Genomic DNA, 17,875 nt, shown 5'->3' with positions numbered 1-17,875 from the left:
TGTCCCACCGCTGGACTAAGGCCTCTTCTCGCTTTTTGAGGAGAAAGTTTGGAGCTTGTTCCACGCTACTCCAATGCGGGTTGGTGGATTACACATGTGGCAGAATTTTAGTGAAATTAGACACATGCAGGTTTCCTCACGATGTTTTCCTTCACCGTCAAGCGAGATATGAATTATAATCACAAATTAAGCACATGAAAATTCAGTGGTGCTTGGTTTGAACCCACGATCATCGGCTAAAATTCACGCGATCTTACAACCGGGCCATCTCATATTATAGTATTAATAGTACTTACCCAATAAGCATAATGAGTATCCAATATGTATGAAACATACCTGAAAAAAAAATGTATGTTAGTGGGTCTTAATACAATTTGTAATACAAATATAATTAGCATAATGGCTGCAACTAATAAAGAAGCGTGAATTTAATCTCATTTTATTACAATTTTACAAAATGGAAGCACTTAAATGTTTATATATATATATATATATATATATATATATATATATATATATATATATATTATAGGTAATGTATTTATTATAGGTATATCTGGAGGAGTCGCGGATGAATACGCAAGTGTGCCCGTAACTTCGCCCTCTGCGGAGCGAAAACTGACCGTGGTGGTTTTAGTCGGTAAGAGTACATAACCCTCTATCATCATCATCTGGGGTAGAGGATGATGAATATCATGAGGATTTCCCCTCATATAAAAAAATGGGATGGTAAGGATTTTTCCCATAATGTCTCCTATTGTAGTTTTGGTAAAAACTAAATTTAGTAACACTTTAATTAAATAAAATTTCAATTAAGAAGTATATATGTTTTGGTTAAAATTTAATCATATATTATTTGTCATATATATTTTTTTAATTTTCGAAAGCTTTCAATATTAAATTAACCTAATCGAATCATCATTGTACACGATTAAATTCAATATTCCCACCAATTTCAAATCTAGATTCTATTGTATATAACTCAGTCGTACTTTTTGCATCTATAAAAATATATTTGTAAATATTGTAATTCCATCAAGCGAACACATGATAATTTGATGGTGTTCGTCAAGGTTTTTAACCCACAATATTCGGATATAATTCTGATTTTCTAACCATTAGGCAATCTCGGCTCTGTAATTATATACAATTACATGTCTACAAGCTAAAATATCTTCGAAATTACTTTTTTTAAATCGATAGCTATACTAATAAGCTATTACGGAGTTCGCCGCGGCTTATTCAACTTCAGCGTTTAATTTAAAACTACGTTGAACTTTTGATTATGCTATACATTAAACGCCCGCTGTTCAGTACATAATGCTTCTGAATATTAATGACGGTTTTGTTGAAAATTTAGAGATGTTTAAAAAATTATTCAAAATAAAAGAACTGTAAATGACCCATGGCTGGGCTAAGCTTCTTCTTTTGAGAAGTGTGGGACTCATTTTGGATTGATGCACAAATGTGTAAGATTTTCATTCGACAAAATACTGATTTCGTCACGATGTTTTCATTGACCGCCAGAAACGAAATTTTGTTTGAAAAAAGCTCATTAGCAATTACCGTTTTAAGAAAGTATGTAATACATTTCCTTGCTATGTACTAAGTTACTGTCGTTTGCTAAATGACGTATATTAAACGTAAAAGATTTAATGTTACTAAATGAATGAAATATACATATCACTTATTAGACAGTTATATTTGGAGTTTTAAAGCTATCTATTTTTATCCTAGCTTCCGCCCGCAAATTCGTCCGAATGAGGGGGGGGGGGTGAGGTAACGAGTATGATGATTGGTTGAAAAATTAACACTTGAAAGCGTAACAAATAAATAAACAAACAAACACACTTTATACACATACACTTTATAAACACACGTTAATGATTTTGTTATGTATTTGATAAAAACAGTTATAATTGAATTTTATGCATACGTCATTATAGAATATTCTGGACAGGTGGTTTCTTTACATTCATTTTAATCTTGTAATCTTGAAATGTGCTAGAAGACCTTAATTGAATAAAGAATAGTTTAATTGTTTTTTTTTTTTTAATATTATTGGATCACGGTTTTAAGAATTCATCCTATAATGAATTTATAAAATAAAAGCATAATTAATAAATTGATATCAGATTTGCATATAACATATTAATATGTTAATGTTATTTAAAATGTTAAAATCTGAAGACTGTTGTAAAATTTACTGAGAGGCGAAAACTTAAGAGCGCTGAGAGCTTTTAGGATGACGTCATATACTATGTTATTTTCTATTATAACGGAAAACGAAATTTTGTATTTTTTAATTAATAAAATTGAAATTATTTTATATAGAAGTCCATACCATATTTGATTTTATATATTTTGTATATTCAGCAGAAAATAATTTAGAAGTAAAAACCTTAAATAAATATCATAAGATAATCTTATATGCTTGTGTTTTTAAACTAATTTTATTCAAAAGTAAGTCTATTGCACGGTTAAGCCCTGCCCGGATGTAACGCGGCTAAAGTCTAGTCGAAATCAATTATGTATGACATAATCAAACTATGAATATTAAAGCTTTAAATCCGAAATGAATTTTGTGTTTGTAATTTCGAAAATAACTGCGTATTTTCAAGTTAATACGACTATTTACAAGTTACCAAAACTGTTGTTCAGTTTTTTTTTTCTCTCTATCTATTTGACCGAGTTGATGCAAATAACTGAATTATTTTTATACTAGAATATTATTTTTATATTTTAACTTAAATATTAACATTTAATACACCTATAATATACTCTACCGGGAAAAACAAGCAAAGTTCCGAAGTTAATCTGATTAAACAATTAAATTACAAACTTATGTTAATTGCAATTAAATTAATGTTTAGTTAAAACTATAAATCTATACATACGTATATAAAAATGATAAAATACTTCAGCGTTGTTTATCCGTTTTAAAATGAAAATCATGGGGTTTCAGTATTGGAACATTTACCAGCTGATGCGTTCAAGTGAAAACTTTAAAGTAAGCTTAAAGTATACTTTGTGAAGTTCAAACACTGTGTTCCCAGTAATTTTAATATATATTATTTTAATTGTTTATGAAGTAAAGTTATATTAAAGTAAAATAGATCTGTACACCTCCTTACCGCTTTATTTATCTCATATCCTCTACCCAAAGGTTGTCTAGAAGAGATCGCCCTTTTAGCGATAAAACCGCCTTTTGTACATTAACAATTTTTTGTTTGTGTTTATAACTGTGTTTCTGTAACTCTTTTGGTGTACAATAAAGCAAATTATATTCAATTCCGTATATATTTTTGATCACACAATGTCTTTTGGCTTTGTTTGAACATCGTTTTATGAAGATAGTAACTTTTTCAGTTAAGACTATCTCGTTGGTCTAATAAGGCCGCAGATCCCGATGTCCTGAGTTCGATTCTCAGGTCGAGCCAATAATGTTTCCCCTCACCGCCAAGTACGAAATGAATTATAAACACAATTTAAGCACGTATAAATTCAGTAGCGCTTATCCAGGTTTGAACCCAGAATATTAAGAGTGCGCCTAAAGCTATCTTTTGAGACCTCACCCATTCGACCCTTATACGCCCTCTCGCGACGCGATCTCATTTGATATGCTTTTTCTATAAACAGTTTCCTTCGTATTTCTTGCACATATTTTAAATTAAAATCAAATTGTTCTATCAATATTATGATTATTAATAAAAAGCACTGTCAAATTTTTTTTCCATAGTCCTCTAGTCTTAACAGCGCCGAATAACACACTATACATATTAAGCCAGACTTATTAAATCCCATTTTGAACTGTTGCTCCAAAATTTCGTCGTAGCGTGAATAATTCGGATTTCAGCATTCGCCATTTCACATTTGTTTGCTTTATAAAGTGCTGCCGGCGGTCGTTAAAACTTGGTAGTTGGGAACGGGATTTAAGGCGAAAAATGTTAGAAGTTTTAACTTATTGTATGTATTCAAGAAAGATGAGCAACGCTTGCAACTCTAATATTAATAAAGGCGAGAAATACAGTTATAATATAAAATATACAAAATAATAAATTCTTATTTTTTAATTTTTTGACGTATATTTTAGACTATTGAGGTAGACAGGCAAATCGGCTACCTGATGGTAAGTGGTCACTATTGCCAATAGACATTGTCATTGTAAGGATATATTCCATCAAAAAAATTAATGTGAAATGAGAGTCAAGTTCTTTTGGTGCACATATCATATTTATATCAATATTATAATATATACCTTGGTTGTTGACTTCAACAACAAAAGAAGTGAGACCTAAATGGGCGCCAAGTTCAATGGTCAGTCCTGAAATTTATTTATAACAACTTAAAATTTCATTTCTTCTTATAACTTAGGATAATACATTGAAGCCTAAGGTCTGACTTGGCTAGTTTTTATATACGAATTATTATTAAGTACCTACTAAAAGAGTCACGGAAGAGCCCTATGTTCGACGGCTAGTTCCTACCAGCAAGCCAAATTTTCGGAAGAAATTCTTATTTTAAGAACTTACAACTTTAGAACTTGCGATGGCTATAATATAATTATTAACGAGGATTAATAATAATAATAATAATAATAATAACTTTATTATTCAGGCATCGAGGCCCATAACTGTCTACAGATTACATATTTATAATTACAGAACATTCATTAATAATTAAAATTAAAATTAGAATCATAAAAATTACAATTAAAATATATAAGAATTATAGATTAATTAAACACATAACAAATACAATTTTATATATATATATACGACTAGAAATTAAGTAAAAATAATTGTTTATGTACGAGGCGCATAAACCAGATGATTACAATGACTTCTGGATCATCCGCCTCATCATATAGCCATTAACGTCATTTGCAATCATCATTAGGATAGTGTTGGTACTGTCTCTGATTCTACGTATCAGAGATGCAGATCTTTTTCTCATGATCGCATAGAAATCATCTGTGCGTGCTTGTGCAAACATTTCTGAAGCACTACAGAATCGAGGCAGACCCAACAGTATCCTAAACCCATTATTATATTGAACACGAAGAGCGTTGAGCGATTTTTTAGTGTAATAATTAAGTATTAATTATTCCTTCAATATTTAGTGCACATCAATAGTGTAAGATCATTACTTATAAGTAATTATTAAAACGTAATAATTACAAAAATCGACTATACTCATAGTTATAAGTACTAAAACTGATATTTTTGGATAAAAAAAATTAAGGGCGGTAGTCCACTCGTTATATATTCACGTGAAGACTACATAAAGACCGGCTGTCATCAATTTTGATTGCTGATTCTGACATTACAGGCAATATAAATAAGTGTTCCTAATAGAATCAATTAATTGAAAACTTGTAATAAAATAATAAAAATTTACTAATTTCTGATTTATTCCTTTGTAATAACTCAACTATGTATCTGGATGCCAAATTTGAACTTTCTAAGTCATCTGGGACTGGGTAAGAGTTTTGATCTATACGTCAGTCAGTAATAAAAATGACGATTTCTAGACGTTAATATCTTAATAACTGTTTGAGGTGTGTTTATGAAATTTGAAACGCATATGCATCTCGCAAGTCTCAATATATGAGCTAAATTTGACATGTTTATGTAAAATAGTTTTTGAGTTATGAGAGGGGCTAAAGGGGCTCCAATTCGTTCGTGTAATATTGCACACGGTGTTGCTCGCCAGTTCTGTTAGCTTGAACATGGCTTGACACGCTACTGCGTGACTAGAAACGATCCCTTACATCGCCAATGCGCTAACCGTGGAATAGCGAGAAATATTTTATATATCTAATTTTAAGTAGGATTTCTATTGAATAATAACTTTATATATGTTTTTATGTGACTTATATATGTGGATGGAAACGAAAACTACTTAAAATAAACATAGTACTTACTAGTACTATGTTTATTCTTGGCTTTTTTTATCTATGGCTTTTTTTAGGCCATCTCGGCTTAAAAAAAGCCGAGATGGCCCAGTGGTAAGAACGCGTGAATCTTAACCGATGATCGTGGGTTCAAACCCGGGCAAGCACCACTGAATTTTCATGTGCTTAATTTGTGATTATAATTCATCTCGTGCTTGACGGTGAAGGAAAACGTCGTGAGGAAACCTGCATGTGTCTAATTTCACTGAAATTCTGCCACATGTGTATTCCACCAACCCGCATTGGAGCAGCGTGGTGGAATAAGCTCCAAACCTTCTCCTCAAAAAGGGAGAGGAGGCCTTAGCCCAGCAGTGGGACATAAACAGGCTGTTACTGTTACTGTTACTTACTAGTAAGGCTAGGAGTAGTAGGAGTACTTCATAGTAAGGCTTCATGCAAGCCAGTCTATGTAGGAACCATCTAGCATCACAGATTCCATCACTGCATAGTATTCTTTGTGTTACTGTTGTAAAAACAACATTTCAACACGCTGATTGCGTGTTGAAATACTCGTAAAAAAAGAATTCAAAGAGTTTCCCGCCATAAAGAGTAACAGTCAATGTTCTTGTTGCCAGATTAAAAATGTAGCTATAATTCGTAATATTTTCTAATATTCGTATTATATATTACATTCAGACTTAGTCTTAGACTATTACAATTTGTAGTTTAAAAGTTGTGTAATTACATACACAGGATATGTCTTAGTCCCTAGGGTTTGTGGCGCATCGACGATGTTACGATGTAAGGAGTAATTAATATTCCTTACAGTGTCAACGAGCCGAATGTATGACCGCTTACAATTCCTGTCAGCCTTGTTATTTAAAACGGAAGTTATAGTTTCATCAATTTATATTTATTAAGCATTCTGACCAACCCGCATTGGAGCAGCGTGGTGGAATAAGCTCCAAAACCTTCTCCTCAAAAAGGGAGAAGAGGCCTTAGCCCAGCAGTGGGACATTTACAGGCTGTTACTGTAAGCATTCTGATAACAATTAGCATATAGCGTAACTCAATAACAAATACAGTCCGAATACTAACAATGAAACTTATTTCTTAAAATGTTAGTAAAATCTTGTACTAAAATGTCCTAACAAAATATATTGGGCGCCATCTAGTTCAACTTTGAATTTAATTTACATTTGATTATAGCTGCGAATAAGCAGTTTCATCTGCGTATATTAACTAAAGCAATATCAAGTCTTATGTATTATACATTTTATTGAAGTTCGACTACCCTGCAGTAGATGGCGATGGTCAACTTTTTAATCAGTTTCGTGTATACCCAACACCGAAAGAGTTATGCAACCCTACGAGAGAGGGCGCTGACTGAAAAGCTTTCTAATTTTAAATATAATTTAAGCGACATCTATGCGACAGTAAAATAACTTCTTAGTTTTTGTTTTGCCATATTTGCATAATAGATGGCGCTGTAGAAAATGGCATATAGTATGTAGATACTTGTTAATAGCAGTTATAATAGTATTTATTAGTATAAGGTAAGTAATATTTTTCATAATATTCAATTAATTTTACCTTGAGCAAATGAGGATCTCGCTCAGCTGCATCCAGCAATGACTCCGCTTCACTCAGCCAAGCCACGAAATTCTCCAAAGAACGATCGAAATTTTGTAGCGACGAAACCGCAGAATGTAATGCTTTTCCGCGAGCCACAATACTATAAAACAAAATTTAATATAATTACAATAACAGTATAAATTACATATATCTAAAATTCTAAGTAAGGCTATGTGAACGCTCGTCTGAGTAAATACCTAGTCATCATGTATTATACCATCAATCAACAGTATTATTGTTGTGTTCCGATTTGAATGGTGAGTCTTTCAATGTATCTAAAGGCACAAAGAACATAACAAGCCAGTTCACTAAGGTTAGAGCATTGACGATCTAAGGGATAGTTAATTTTTCTTACAGTGTCAATGTTTATGGTGATGGTAACTATATGATATATATGATAGTATTGCAACAGCGCCATCTTTGTTTTTTTACCAAAAGAAGAAAGTTTTCGATGGAACAGTAAATATATTATAGCGCCATCTAACGATTTTTTTCTAGTACTTATTGAAAAGCGGTAAGATTATACTATTTCTTTTCAGGACTAACTTATCTAATAAGTAGATATTAATATGTTAAGATTAATTTCTAATGTTTGATGATAAAGTAAATGCACTTAAGATATATATGACATTTAATTTACCTAAAAGTTACGACCACACCTTTGTGACCAGTCAAGATAAATATAAAAAGTGACCTGACATTCGCGTAAGGAGTCTAGATACTAGGAGGAGTTTGATACAGCAGTATTATAATTATCTTTGTTTGGTTACTTATAAAATAGTACTAAATATTTGAAAATGGAATAACTCATAAAAAATTCTTTTTTTTTAAATGTTTTCATTTATTTAAAGGATCATAGAAATTATTTCAAACAATTAGTAATAGTTAAATGAAGAAATTATAAATGTAAAATTAAAAATGTTTTAAGCTTCTACTTGGTTACTGTGTTCTGGGTAGGTACCACCCACTCATATATTCTACCGCCAATGGCAAAATAACCGATTTGGAGCAGAGGCCATATTTACATAATATATTACTTTTATATAAAGTACCGTAACCGTAACAGCCTGTGAATGTCCCACTGCTGGGCTAAAGGCCTCCTCTCCTCTTTTTGAGGAGAAGGTTTGGAGCTTATTCCACCACGCTGCTCCAATGCGGGTTGGTGGAATACACATGTAGCAGAATTTCAGTGAAATTAGACACATGCAGGTTTCCTCACGATGTTTTCCTTCACCGTAAAGCACGAGATGAATTATAATCACAAATTAAGCACATGAAAATTCAGTGGTGCTTGCCCGGGTTTGAACCCACGATCATCGGTTAAGATTCACATGTTCTTACCACTGGGCCATCTCGGCTCTAAATCTAAATCTCTTATATAAAGTGATAAACATTATTAACATATTTTCCTACCACTGCACACACTACTTAATATTGTTGTGTTTCGGTTTGATGGGTGAGCCAGTGTAACCACAGGCACAAGGGACTTAACATTAGGTCGCTCGATTGATGGCGATATGCCAATGTCGCATCCCGATGTTATATAAAAAAGGCCGCTCTTTTACAAAACATACTTTTCGAGTTTTGCAGTAATATGTTAAATAAATAAAAAATAAATATTTACCTATTGTTCAGTTCGTTATAACGATGGTTTATTGATTCGGTAGCGCGTTTGATACGCGTTGTGTCATCGTTTCTATAGACCGCAATGAGGCGCTGCGTCAGCTGGCCGAAGAGTTCGATTTGATGCTTATATTGGTGTACTTCGGCGTGGAATGACTGTGAAAACGATAAATTGGTTTAAGGTAAGATAATAGACAAAGCATATATATATATATATATATATATATATATATATATATATATATATATATATATAAAAGCATAACTGATTGACATGTCAACACACAGCCATAACTACTGGGGCTAGCAACAAGAAAATCCAAATATATAAAGATCGGTTTGAGAATGATACGACTTGATCCATCGACGTTTTGGGGCTATGTAGCGTCAAAACGTAGTAAAGGGAAAAAACGGAGACCTATTTTAAATAATGGGAGGTCAGTACCAGGCAGCGAATGTGCTAAGCTATTTGCTGAATACTTTAGATCTGTGTATTCAGATAAACCACCTAAGTTAGATGCACAAAGAGAGGCAGAACAGGCTGAGGTGTCTAACCGACGCATCCATATAGGGTCTTTGAGTTTGTCCGATGTGGAGCTAGCTCTTGAAAAGGCTGACGGCATTCCGCCATACATCATTAAAGATTGTCGGTCGGTGTTTGCTTCCCCTTTGTTGTACATTTTTAATTTGTGTCTCACAACCTGTCGGTACCCAGATGTGTGGAAAATCACACGTGTGGTTCCGGTACCTAAGAATAATTTCGGAACAAACGTATGTGATTATAGGCCGGTAGCTGTACTGTCAGTATTTGGCAAGTTGTTTGAAAGTATCTTACATCGCTTGATAAGTGTACAGGTTGAGATACAACTGTCTGATGCCCAACACGGATTCAGAGTTGGTCGCTCGACTACAAGTAACTTATTATCATTTTACTCATACACTGCTATGGCGGTGGATAGGGGCTTTCAAGTTGACACTGCATATTTTGATTTCTGGAAGGCGTTTGATACGTCGATAACGACTTATTGCTCCGTAAATTTGCAGCCGCCGGATTTACTCCTGCCTTGTTACAATTTTTCTCCTGCTACCTCCGTAACCGGAGGCAGTATGTGCAGTTTAATGGACAACTCTCAGAACCGTATTTTACGTTTTCCGGAATAAGTCAAGGTTCCAATTTAGGGTCTCTTGAGTTTCTGATTTTTATTAACGATTTCCCTGATGCTGTTAGTGCAGCTCATAGTTTGTTATTTGCAGATGATTTGAAATTATTCTTAAAAATCAAAACACCATCGGATTGCTTGATGTTACAAAAAGACATCCAAAATGTTGAAGAATGGAGTAAGCGGGATAGGCTTAAGTTTAATGATGAAAAGTGCGCTATAATATCATTCACACGCGCAAACATGCCAGTCAAATACGACTATCGTTTAAACGACGTTGTTCTAGGGCGGCAATCTACTACCAAAGACTTAGGAGTATTGATGAGTGTTAACGTGAGCTTTACCGACCAAGTTTACGATATTACAAAAACGGCATACAAATCCCTAGGTTTTGTTTTGAGGCAGTCAAAATACCTTGAAAGTGTTGCTGCGGTCAAAATTTTGTACAACTGTTTCGTCAGAAGCACGTTAGAAAGTAACTCAGTTATTTGGAGTCCACATGAGGTAAAATACAAACTCATGGTGGAGAAACTCCAAAAGAAGTTCTTGAGGTGACTTTACCACAAGCAATACGGATTCTTCGTAGGGTATCCTTATTGTTATCCTAGTTTATTTATACATGGAATGACAGGATACGATTCCCTCGAAGTGCGACGACATATGGCCTTGCTAAGCTATTTCTTCCTGTTACTCAGAGGTACCATTTTCAGTCCCTCAGTATCAGAGCTAATATCATTGAACGTTCCTGACAAATACACTCGCGCTCGTCGACACAAGCTATTTGTGGTGCCTGGCTGTCGATTGATACTGGTGAGCGAGTCACCTTTGATACGCGCGTTGACTTTGCTCAATCACATCACAATCATCACCTGCTGTATTTCGCAAAACGGCAGCGGAATACATACAAACAATAATAATTAAGGAATAAGTGTATTAATTAAATAAGTAAATGCTTTAGGTTAAACCTGTAATGTTTACTTATATTTTGTAAATAAATAAATAAAAATAAATAAATAAATAAAAATTTGCATACGGGTAAAAAAAACCCGTTTTTTTTACACAGCTTTGAACTAAAAAAGGAATATAGAAAATTTAAATCTATAATAAGGGAATAAAAGTTTGTATGACTATTCTTATTTTTGAAGAATAGGAATTGGTACTTAGCAAGTCCGATTGACGTGAACGAAGCCGCTGGTCAAAATATTGGTTGTCTTTTTAATATGTAACAATTATTATTTTTAAACGAAATATAATTCTGTCTATGTCTCAGTCTTCGAAAGTCATTTTAATTTTTAGATGATCGTATCGTAATCATTAAATATACTTAACCATGAGAAAAAAAATCAATCGTTAGTGTATTTTAAAAGTCGTTATTAAAAAAAAAGGCAAAAAAAGTCTTACATATAATGTTTGTGTCTAAGCTTCGTAATAATCAAATTCCTTACCTTCTGTTCTCTCAGCTGCATCTCGAGAACATCAGCAGTGTGTCCGGGTGCAGTCATGCTGGCCAAGCGTGTCTCCATTCGTGTGAGCCATGCATCTGCATCACGCCGCCTCGCTTCGTAACGCTGAGAGTCACCGAGCATCGCATCCAGCTGAGCTTTTCGCTGTAGAACACGCGCGTTTGCCTCATCCCAGTGTTCTCTTAGTGCGGTTACTGAAATTAAATTTATATATTCATATATATATGTATTATGTATATATACCAAGTGTCAAGGTTATCACTTGATACGTCAGAGTATCATGGTAACATGCGCAAGCGATCTGTGGCGCTCCTCGTTGAGACGGAAATGGTACCGCTGGTTTTTAGTGGGTTTCCCATAATAATGTCAAGTTTACGTGTAATCGATAAAACAGTGTCGTAGTCTATTAATATCAAACTATCCATCCAATTTAAAATCCAAACACCCGTGTATTGCTTAACGCGGCTGAGAGCGAGCGAAGCTGCTAGAATTTTGTTCCAAGAATCTCTTTTAGTCAACAAAACCTTCGTGCAAAGCCAATCTAGTTATTTCTAAGTAGCTTGTAACCTAATAAACAGTTCTGGCTGTAAGAAAAAAATCCTTGTACATTTTTCAGTGTTGACGTTTTAAAAATTTAACGAAACGTTTATTCACGTTATGAACGCTCACGATGATCGTAAACTCGTTACGTCGACGACTAAACCCACAAAAGAATAACTGGGTTAGTAATTCTTTTGTGGGATAAACTATACGCTTTTTTCATCCCAGTATAATGAACTAAGTTCTTTATTAAATAAAGATTTTGATGGAATCAAATCAACATCTAAAATCACTTTAAACAAAACTTATTTAAATAACTATTTATTGAAAATTTACATATCATAAACGAGATTATGTTTGCAATAATTATACGTAGATTTAGTATTCGCTTATTTATTCAGCTGATAAATATATATCATAAATAAATATTTCATGTAACGAGTATCTACTAAGATTCTTAAAAATCTTTTCAGTCGAATCTACCTTCTTAACCGGTGGGATGATATGATTAATTTCATAAATATTCAATTTTACATTAAAGTTTTTTTTTTATTAAGTCAAAAGTTGGTAACAATTCAGCTTAGCATATCGTCTTAATCTATATCCGTAATCCGTAACAGCCTGTGAGTGTCCCACTGCTGGGCTAAAGGCCTCCTCTCCTCTTTTTGAGGAGAAGGTTTTTGGAGCTTAATAAAATAATCTATATACAATGTTCTAAATTTAAACTTGTTGAATAACGGTCCAAATGTGGTCGTTGTTTGTTTTTACGCTCCGAATGAAGTGTATTTAGATTAGAGCTTAGACTTTCTTTTAGTTACGTAGTACAAAAGATGGAGATTGAATATTTCTAGGTTCAATCCTTTAACATTAATTTTATTAAGAAAACAAAAAGTATAATAACACAATAAATTAAAGAAATACAAAAAATTCATAAACCAATATAGCCATTTATTATTTATTAGTTCCCCGTGATCGAGTCGTTCAAATAACTAGCGATAAATCTTGGTTGATAAATAAATAATATCATATGAAACAGTTATAAGGAATAGTTTTTTTTTTTTTTTTAATTTAATGCCTAGCGCAACAATTTTGTGAGGAATGGTTACAGTTCATGCAGGACAATGTCTATGAGCACACTATCAGCCCATTTGCTTACAAAACTAAATCGAAATAATTTTAATTTTTAAACATTAAAAAAATATATATAAAACTTTGCTTGTAACTAGACGAAATACTTAAAAATTGAATATGATAGGAGTGATATGTAACAAACGAAATCAAATAACTTAAAATTCAGATGGAAGATCAGAATGAAGACGTATATATTTTATAGATCTTATTCCCTCAGAATAAAGATCATATTTATTTGTTAGTAATTTTGGAATATTTTATCGTATACATAACTAGCGACGCGTTCGAACATTGACTAGACGTGTTCCTATCTCTGTTTGGAACTATAAAGATGCAGTACGTTGTTAAAAAAATACAAAGAAAACGAAAAGTTTGATAGAACGCCCTTTGAAAGTTTTAATATCACGAGCAGTCGTTTTAAAAAAGTTGAAGAACGCACTTCATAGCATTGGCGATATTATATTAAGAGTCGAGAGGGCTCATTGGCTAGAACATGTCTTTGCCTAAGATTAAGGATGAACTAAGATGTTTCTGGTGCCTGTGCCTCGAGATCTGTGGTTACAGCTGCTTAAAACCGGAACAAAGCAACAGCAACTATTGCTGTGCTTGACGTTAGAATGTATGATGAAAATAGAAGCCCAGACGCGCTTGCACAAAGGCTTAGCAAAATGTTCGTCATCATCAAATAATTGTGTACAAAGCTGATACAGGCATAACAGCACATATACACATAACGAAATAATTTATCATTGCGGTAAATAGATTCGTATATATCAAGCCCATCACGTTACACATTACGTATGCATTAGCGAAATCAAATTCCTGTATAACATAAAAAACGAGAATGGATACGTTGACTGAAAGCATCTCAGGAGGAAAATTTAATCAATAATTCCTCTTATGGTATGAAGAAATAAAACTTCGTGTGGATAATACGGATAATATTTACGATATATAAATAAAAATATACTTTCAACACATTTCAATTAAAAATAATTTGATGTTTTAGATATATGTGTTGTTTTTTTTATGTTATCGGTAGGCAAACGGGTCACCTGATGATAAATGGTTACTTATTCAAACTGGTAACAACATAAGTACGGAGAAAAGGAAGACAAGAAAGAAATAGTAAATAAATTGGATGCTAAAAATTTTTATGGACATAATGCCTGGAAATTAAAAAACGTAGATAAAACTATCAAAGTATAATCCGATAAGGAGATACACCAAACGCATGGACAACACGCCTGTGGAGTTATAGTTACAGAACGAACATAGGTATATAATTTTAAATTTTATAGTTCCTATATTTTTAAACAAACTTCAATATATCAACGCTATCGAAAATCTTTAATCACAGTACTAACGGCTTTACGTATTTTCCGAGGCACAGAAGTGTACATACATCCAATTTCCAAAGTCCGAGCTGATACTGAGATTTTTTCGACAGAAAAACCTCATAACTTTTTTTTGGCCCAACCTGGTGTTTGAACCCAGGACCAAGGGATCTGCGACAAATTTTTAACCACTGGACCACCTTATTCTACCGCAGTTCGCTTAAAACCCTTCTATCATTAATTTTGTTTCTAAATCCTTTAAAAAATAAACATTTATCTTAAAATAACATTTCTTTACATTCGTCCCAACAAAATGAAACGGTTCTTGCAAATTGAGTGTGTTACAGCCTCCATCTCGTTTACATGAATTACAATCACGGAACAGCGCTTGTATATAGAAATACCATCGAATATTCGATATAATAGAAAAAATATATATTTATTATTACTACTACTTAAATAGAATAAAGTCATGATCGTATATATATACGTGAAAGCCATTCACAGAACTTGCAGTCTTGAGTTCAAATCCTGGATCGGAATGATAATTGAATTTTTCTATCAACAAATTTTTAATTATAGCCTGGAAAATGGCAGACTTCGGTAAGCAGTTAGCTGATGGTCCTGCGTCTGATTTCATATTGATTGTATCAGAGTTATATCCTACCGAATGATGAAGTGACGGTATAAAAAGTGTGCCTGTGGTTTGCAATAATAATAATAATATTCCAGTTAGCTATACCTTGAATCTACGAATCAAAAAATTCAGTTAATATTATAAATCTTATTTATAAATATAAATTTGTATTGTCTTTTTCATTGTTTTGATAGATATTATAAGCTTTTTATTCAATAAATTATTAGTTGCTTCCCGAATTAAGAAAGCAAGTTTTATCACTGTTAATCTTATCTGTAATCTATTCTAAACGAAAGAAACATTTCTGTCTTTGAATTAGACGTAACTTACCATTAACACACGAGAAGACATGCCATTTCTACAATACCCCCTAACCTATGGTCTGCATTCGGTAAACGGCTCGGCCAGGCGTTAATGACATTTCATGTTGTGTGCGAAATTGATGTAACGTAAAAGGATTAAGGTTTGGTAATTATTATTGACTATACGTTGCATTAAAACCTCATTTATTTATGATTTCATGCCTTTAGTGCAAAGTCGAAGTTAAAATATACTTGATTAAAGTAAGCACTCTTCAATGGTCATTTTACCATTTTAATATAAAACTACCACCGTTTGGTATACAGATTACCGAGCAGAACCGGCAATAAATTCCCTAAAAACCTATGATAAATTTGCAAAATAAGGTTTCTTTAAAAATATTATGGAAAGTACCTACATACACTCAAACTTGTATATAGGTCATGCGTTAAAAATTTAAATGAATCTAAGCATTCATGGTTTAACAATACCTACTTACGAATTTAATGCTTAGTTGGACGAGAAAATCGGAATAGTAGGATACTTGGCAAAAGAGAAAATAGCCCAGCGAATAGTACATAATACACTCGCCCCGGCTTGGTTCGGGTAGAATAATAATACGTAAAACGTTTTTATTGTAATACAATATAACCTTTTTTTATATAAATATTTACCGGGAAAATGGGAAGCCACTCCGCCAGATTGCGATGATCCACACAAGATAAAAAACAAATGTCCTCTAGACCGATTTCGGCAACGGCGGAATTCTCTTAAGATTGGTCAACTGCGCAGGAGATATTATAGTGCACAAGTGTATGCGCAAACACAGGTGCACTCTCTATTTCCTAGCTCTCATAATCCGATGGGACAGTAATCTGACACGGCCGGAAAATGTTCAGGAGCAGGACCAACGGTTTTACGTGCTTTCCAAGGTACGAAAGTGTACACAGTTCCAACTTCCAAGACCCCAGGCTGCTAGTAATAACTTTTTATTGGCCCGACATGGAAATTGAACCCAGGACCTCCGGGTCTGTGGCCTTACATCAAGCCACTAGACCAACGAGGCAGTCACGCCACTACACCAAGCGAGCCACTAGATTACACAAGATAAATAAATAAATAACTGGCAAAAGAAATTTTTAAATCGGTTAAATAGATTTGTGCTTATCTATTACAAACAATCATACAAATAACAAAATAACTCTTTATAATATTAGCATATATATTAAAATGCCTTATCTAATAATTTTATTTAAGTTCACGGTAGCAATGTTACACAGAATCCAGTAACCTCGAGTGAAACCAAGTAATTAAACGTCTTTCAAACTTGGAACTTTACCAAACACAAGTCGTTAGTAAGTTTTCGAGATTTTTCTCGTTACCCCTCTTACAAACAAACTTACAAGAATTCGGTTTACCATATATATATATTTATTTTTCACTTAGTAAAATAATTTAGACAATAATATTGGAACGATCACGTGACTTCTCCGATCCGTGGTGAAAAACGGATCGCTGTGGTTTCAGTAGGTAAGAAAACCCAGGCTCGGCCTTAAAAATATACACCACTGACATTTAAGACACCCCGTTTCAAACTGGCTATAGTTTGACTATATTATTTTTAACTGCAAGGGACCTCTAGGCTCTTGCCTTGTAGCCTGTACGTCTAGACATACGGCAAACTTTCTTAAGGTTACCCTTAAGTTTATCTTTTAGGAATGTAAGGCAAATCAGATTTGGTAATAGGTTAAATTGCCCATTAAAGTAATGTAAGCAAAATCTATACGAATGCATCGTAGAGTGTGAGACTAAAATATTACAAGTCTCAAAAATTAAAGATTAATTTAAAAAAGAGAGAGAAAAAATGTCATTCACTGAATAAAATATATTTAGTTTAAACCTGAACGTAGCAGCGCCAGATATCGATGTTTGGTGCTAGAATAACTGATGAGGGTGGTAAGCATACTTATTTATGCGTAATACGTTTTGGTAAAATAGTACGATGAATTATTAAAAAAAATATGGCAAACGTTAATTAAAAATAATTCTTAATGAATGTTGAAGTTTAAATATTATTTAAATAACGAATGTAAGTCCTTATATACAAAATCTTTTACGCGATATTTTTTTAATATATAAAATAACAACATTTT

At 33.2% G+C, this 17,875-nt stretch overlaps 1 protein-coding gene across 2 annotated transcripts in view; it reads right to left on the bottom strand.

Moving 5' to 3' along the window:
• Nucleotides 1-17,875, bottom strand: part of LOC126776464 (dystrophin, isoforms A/C/F/G/H) — a 568,446-nt gene that overhangs the window by 327,227 nt on the left and 223,344 nt on the right. For both annotated transcript variants that reach the window (XM_050498980.1, XM_050498981.1), the window contains 3 exons: nucleotides 11,760-11,971; nucleotides 9,156-9,310; nucleotides 7,490-7,631 (listed from right to left, as the gene is read on the bottom strand). In XM_050498980.1, coding sequence (XP_050354937.1) covers nucleotides 7,490-7,631; nucleotides 9,156-9,310; nucleotides 11,760-11,971 — 509 coding nt within the window. The remainder of the gene's footprint in view (nucleotides 1-7,489; nucleotides 7,632-9,155; nucleotides 9,311-11,759; nucleotides 11,972-17,875) is intronic.

The sequence above is a fragment of the Nymphalis io genome, chromosome 20, assembly GCF_905147045.1.
Source record: "Nymphalis io chromosome 20, ilAglIoxx1.1, whole genome shotgun sequence".
Lineage (NCBI taxonomy): Eukaryota > Metazoa > Arthropoda > Insecta > Lepidoptera > Nymphalidae > Nymphalis > Nymphalis io.
The sequence above is the reverse complement of the archived record's forward strand: the minus strand, read 5'-3'. Positions and strand labels throughout refer to the sequence as shown.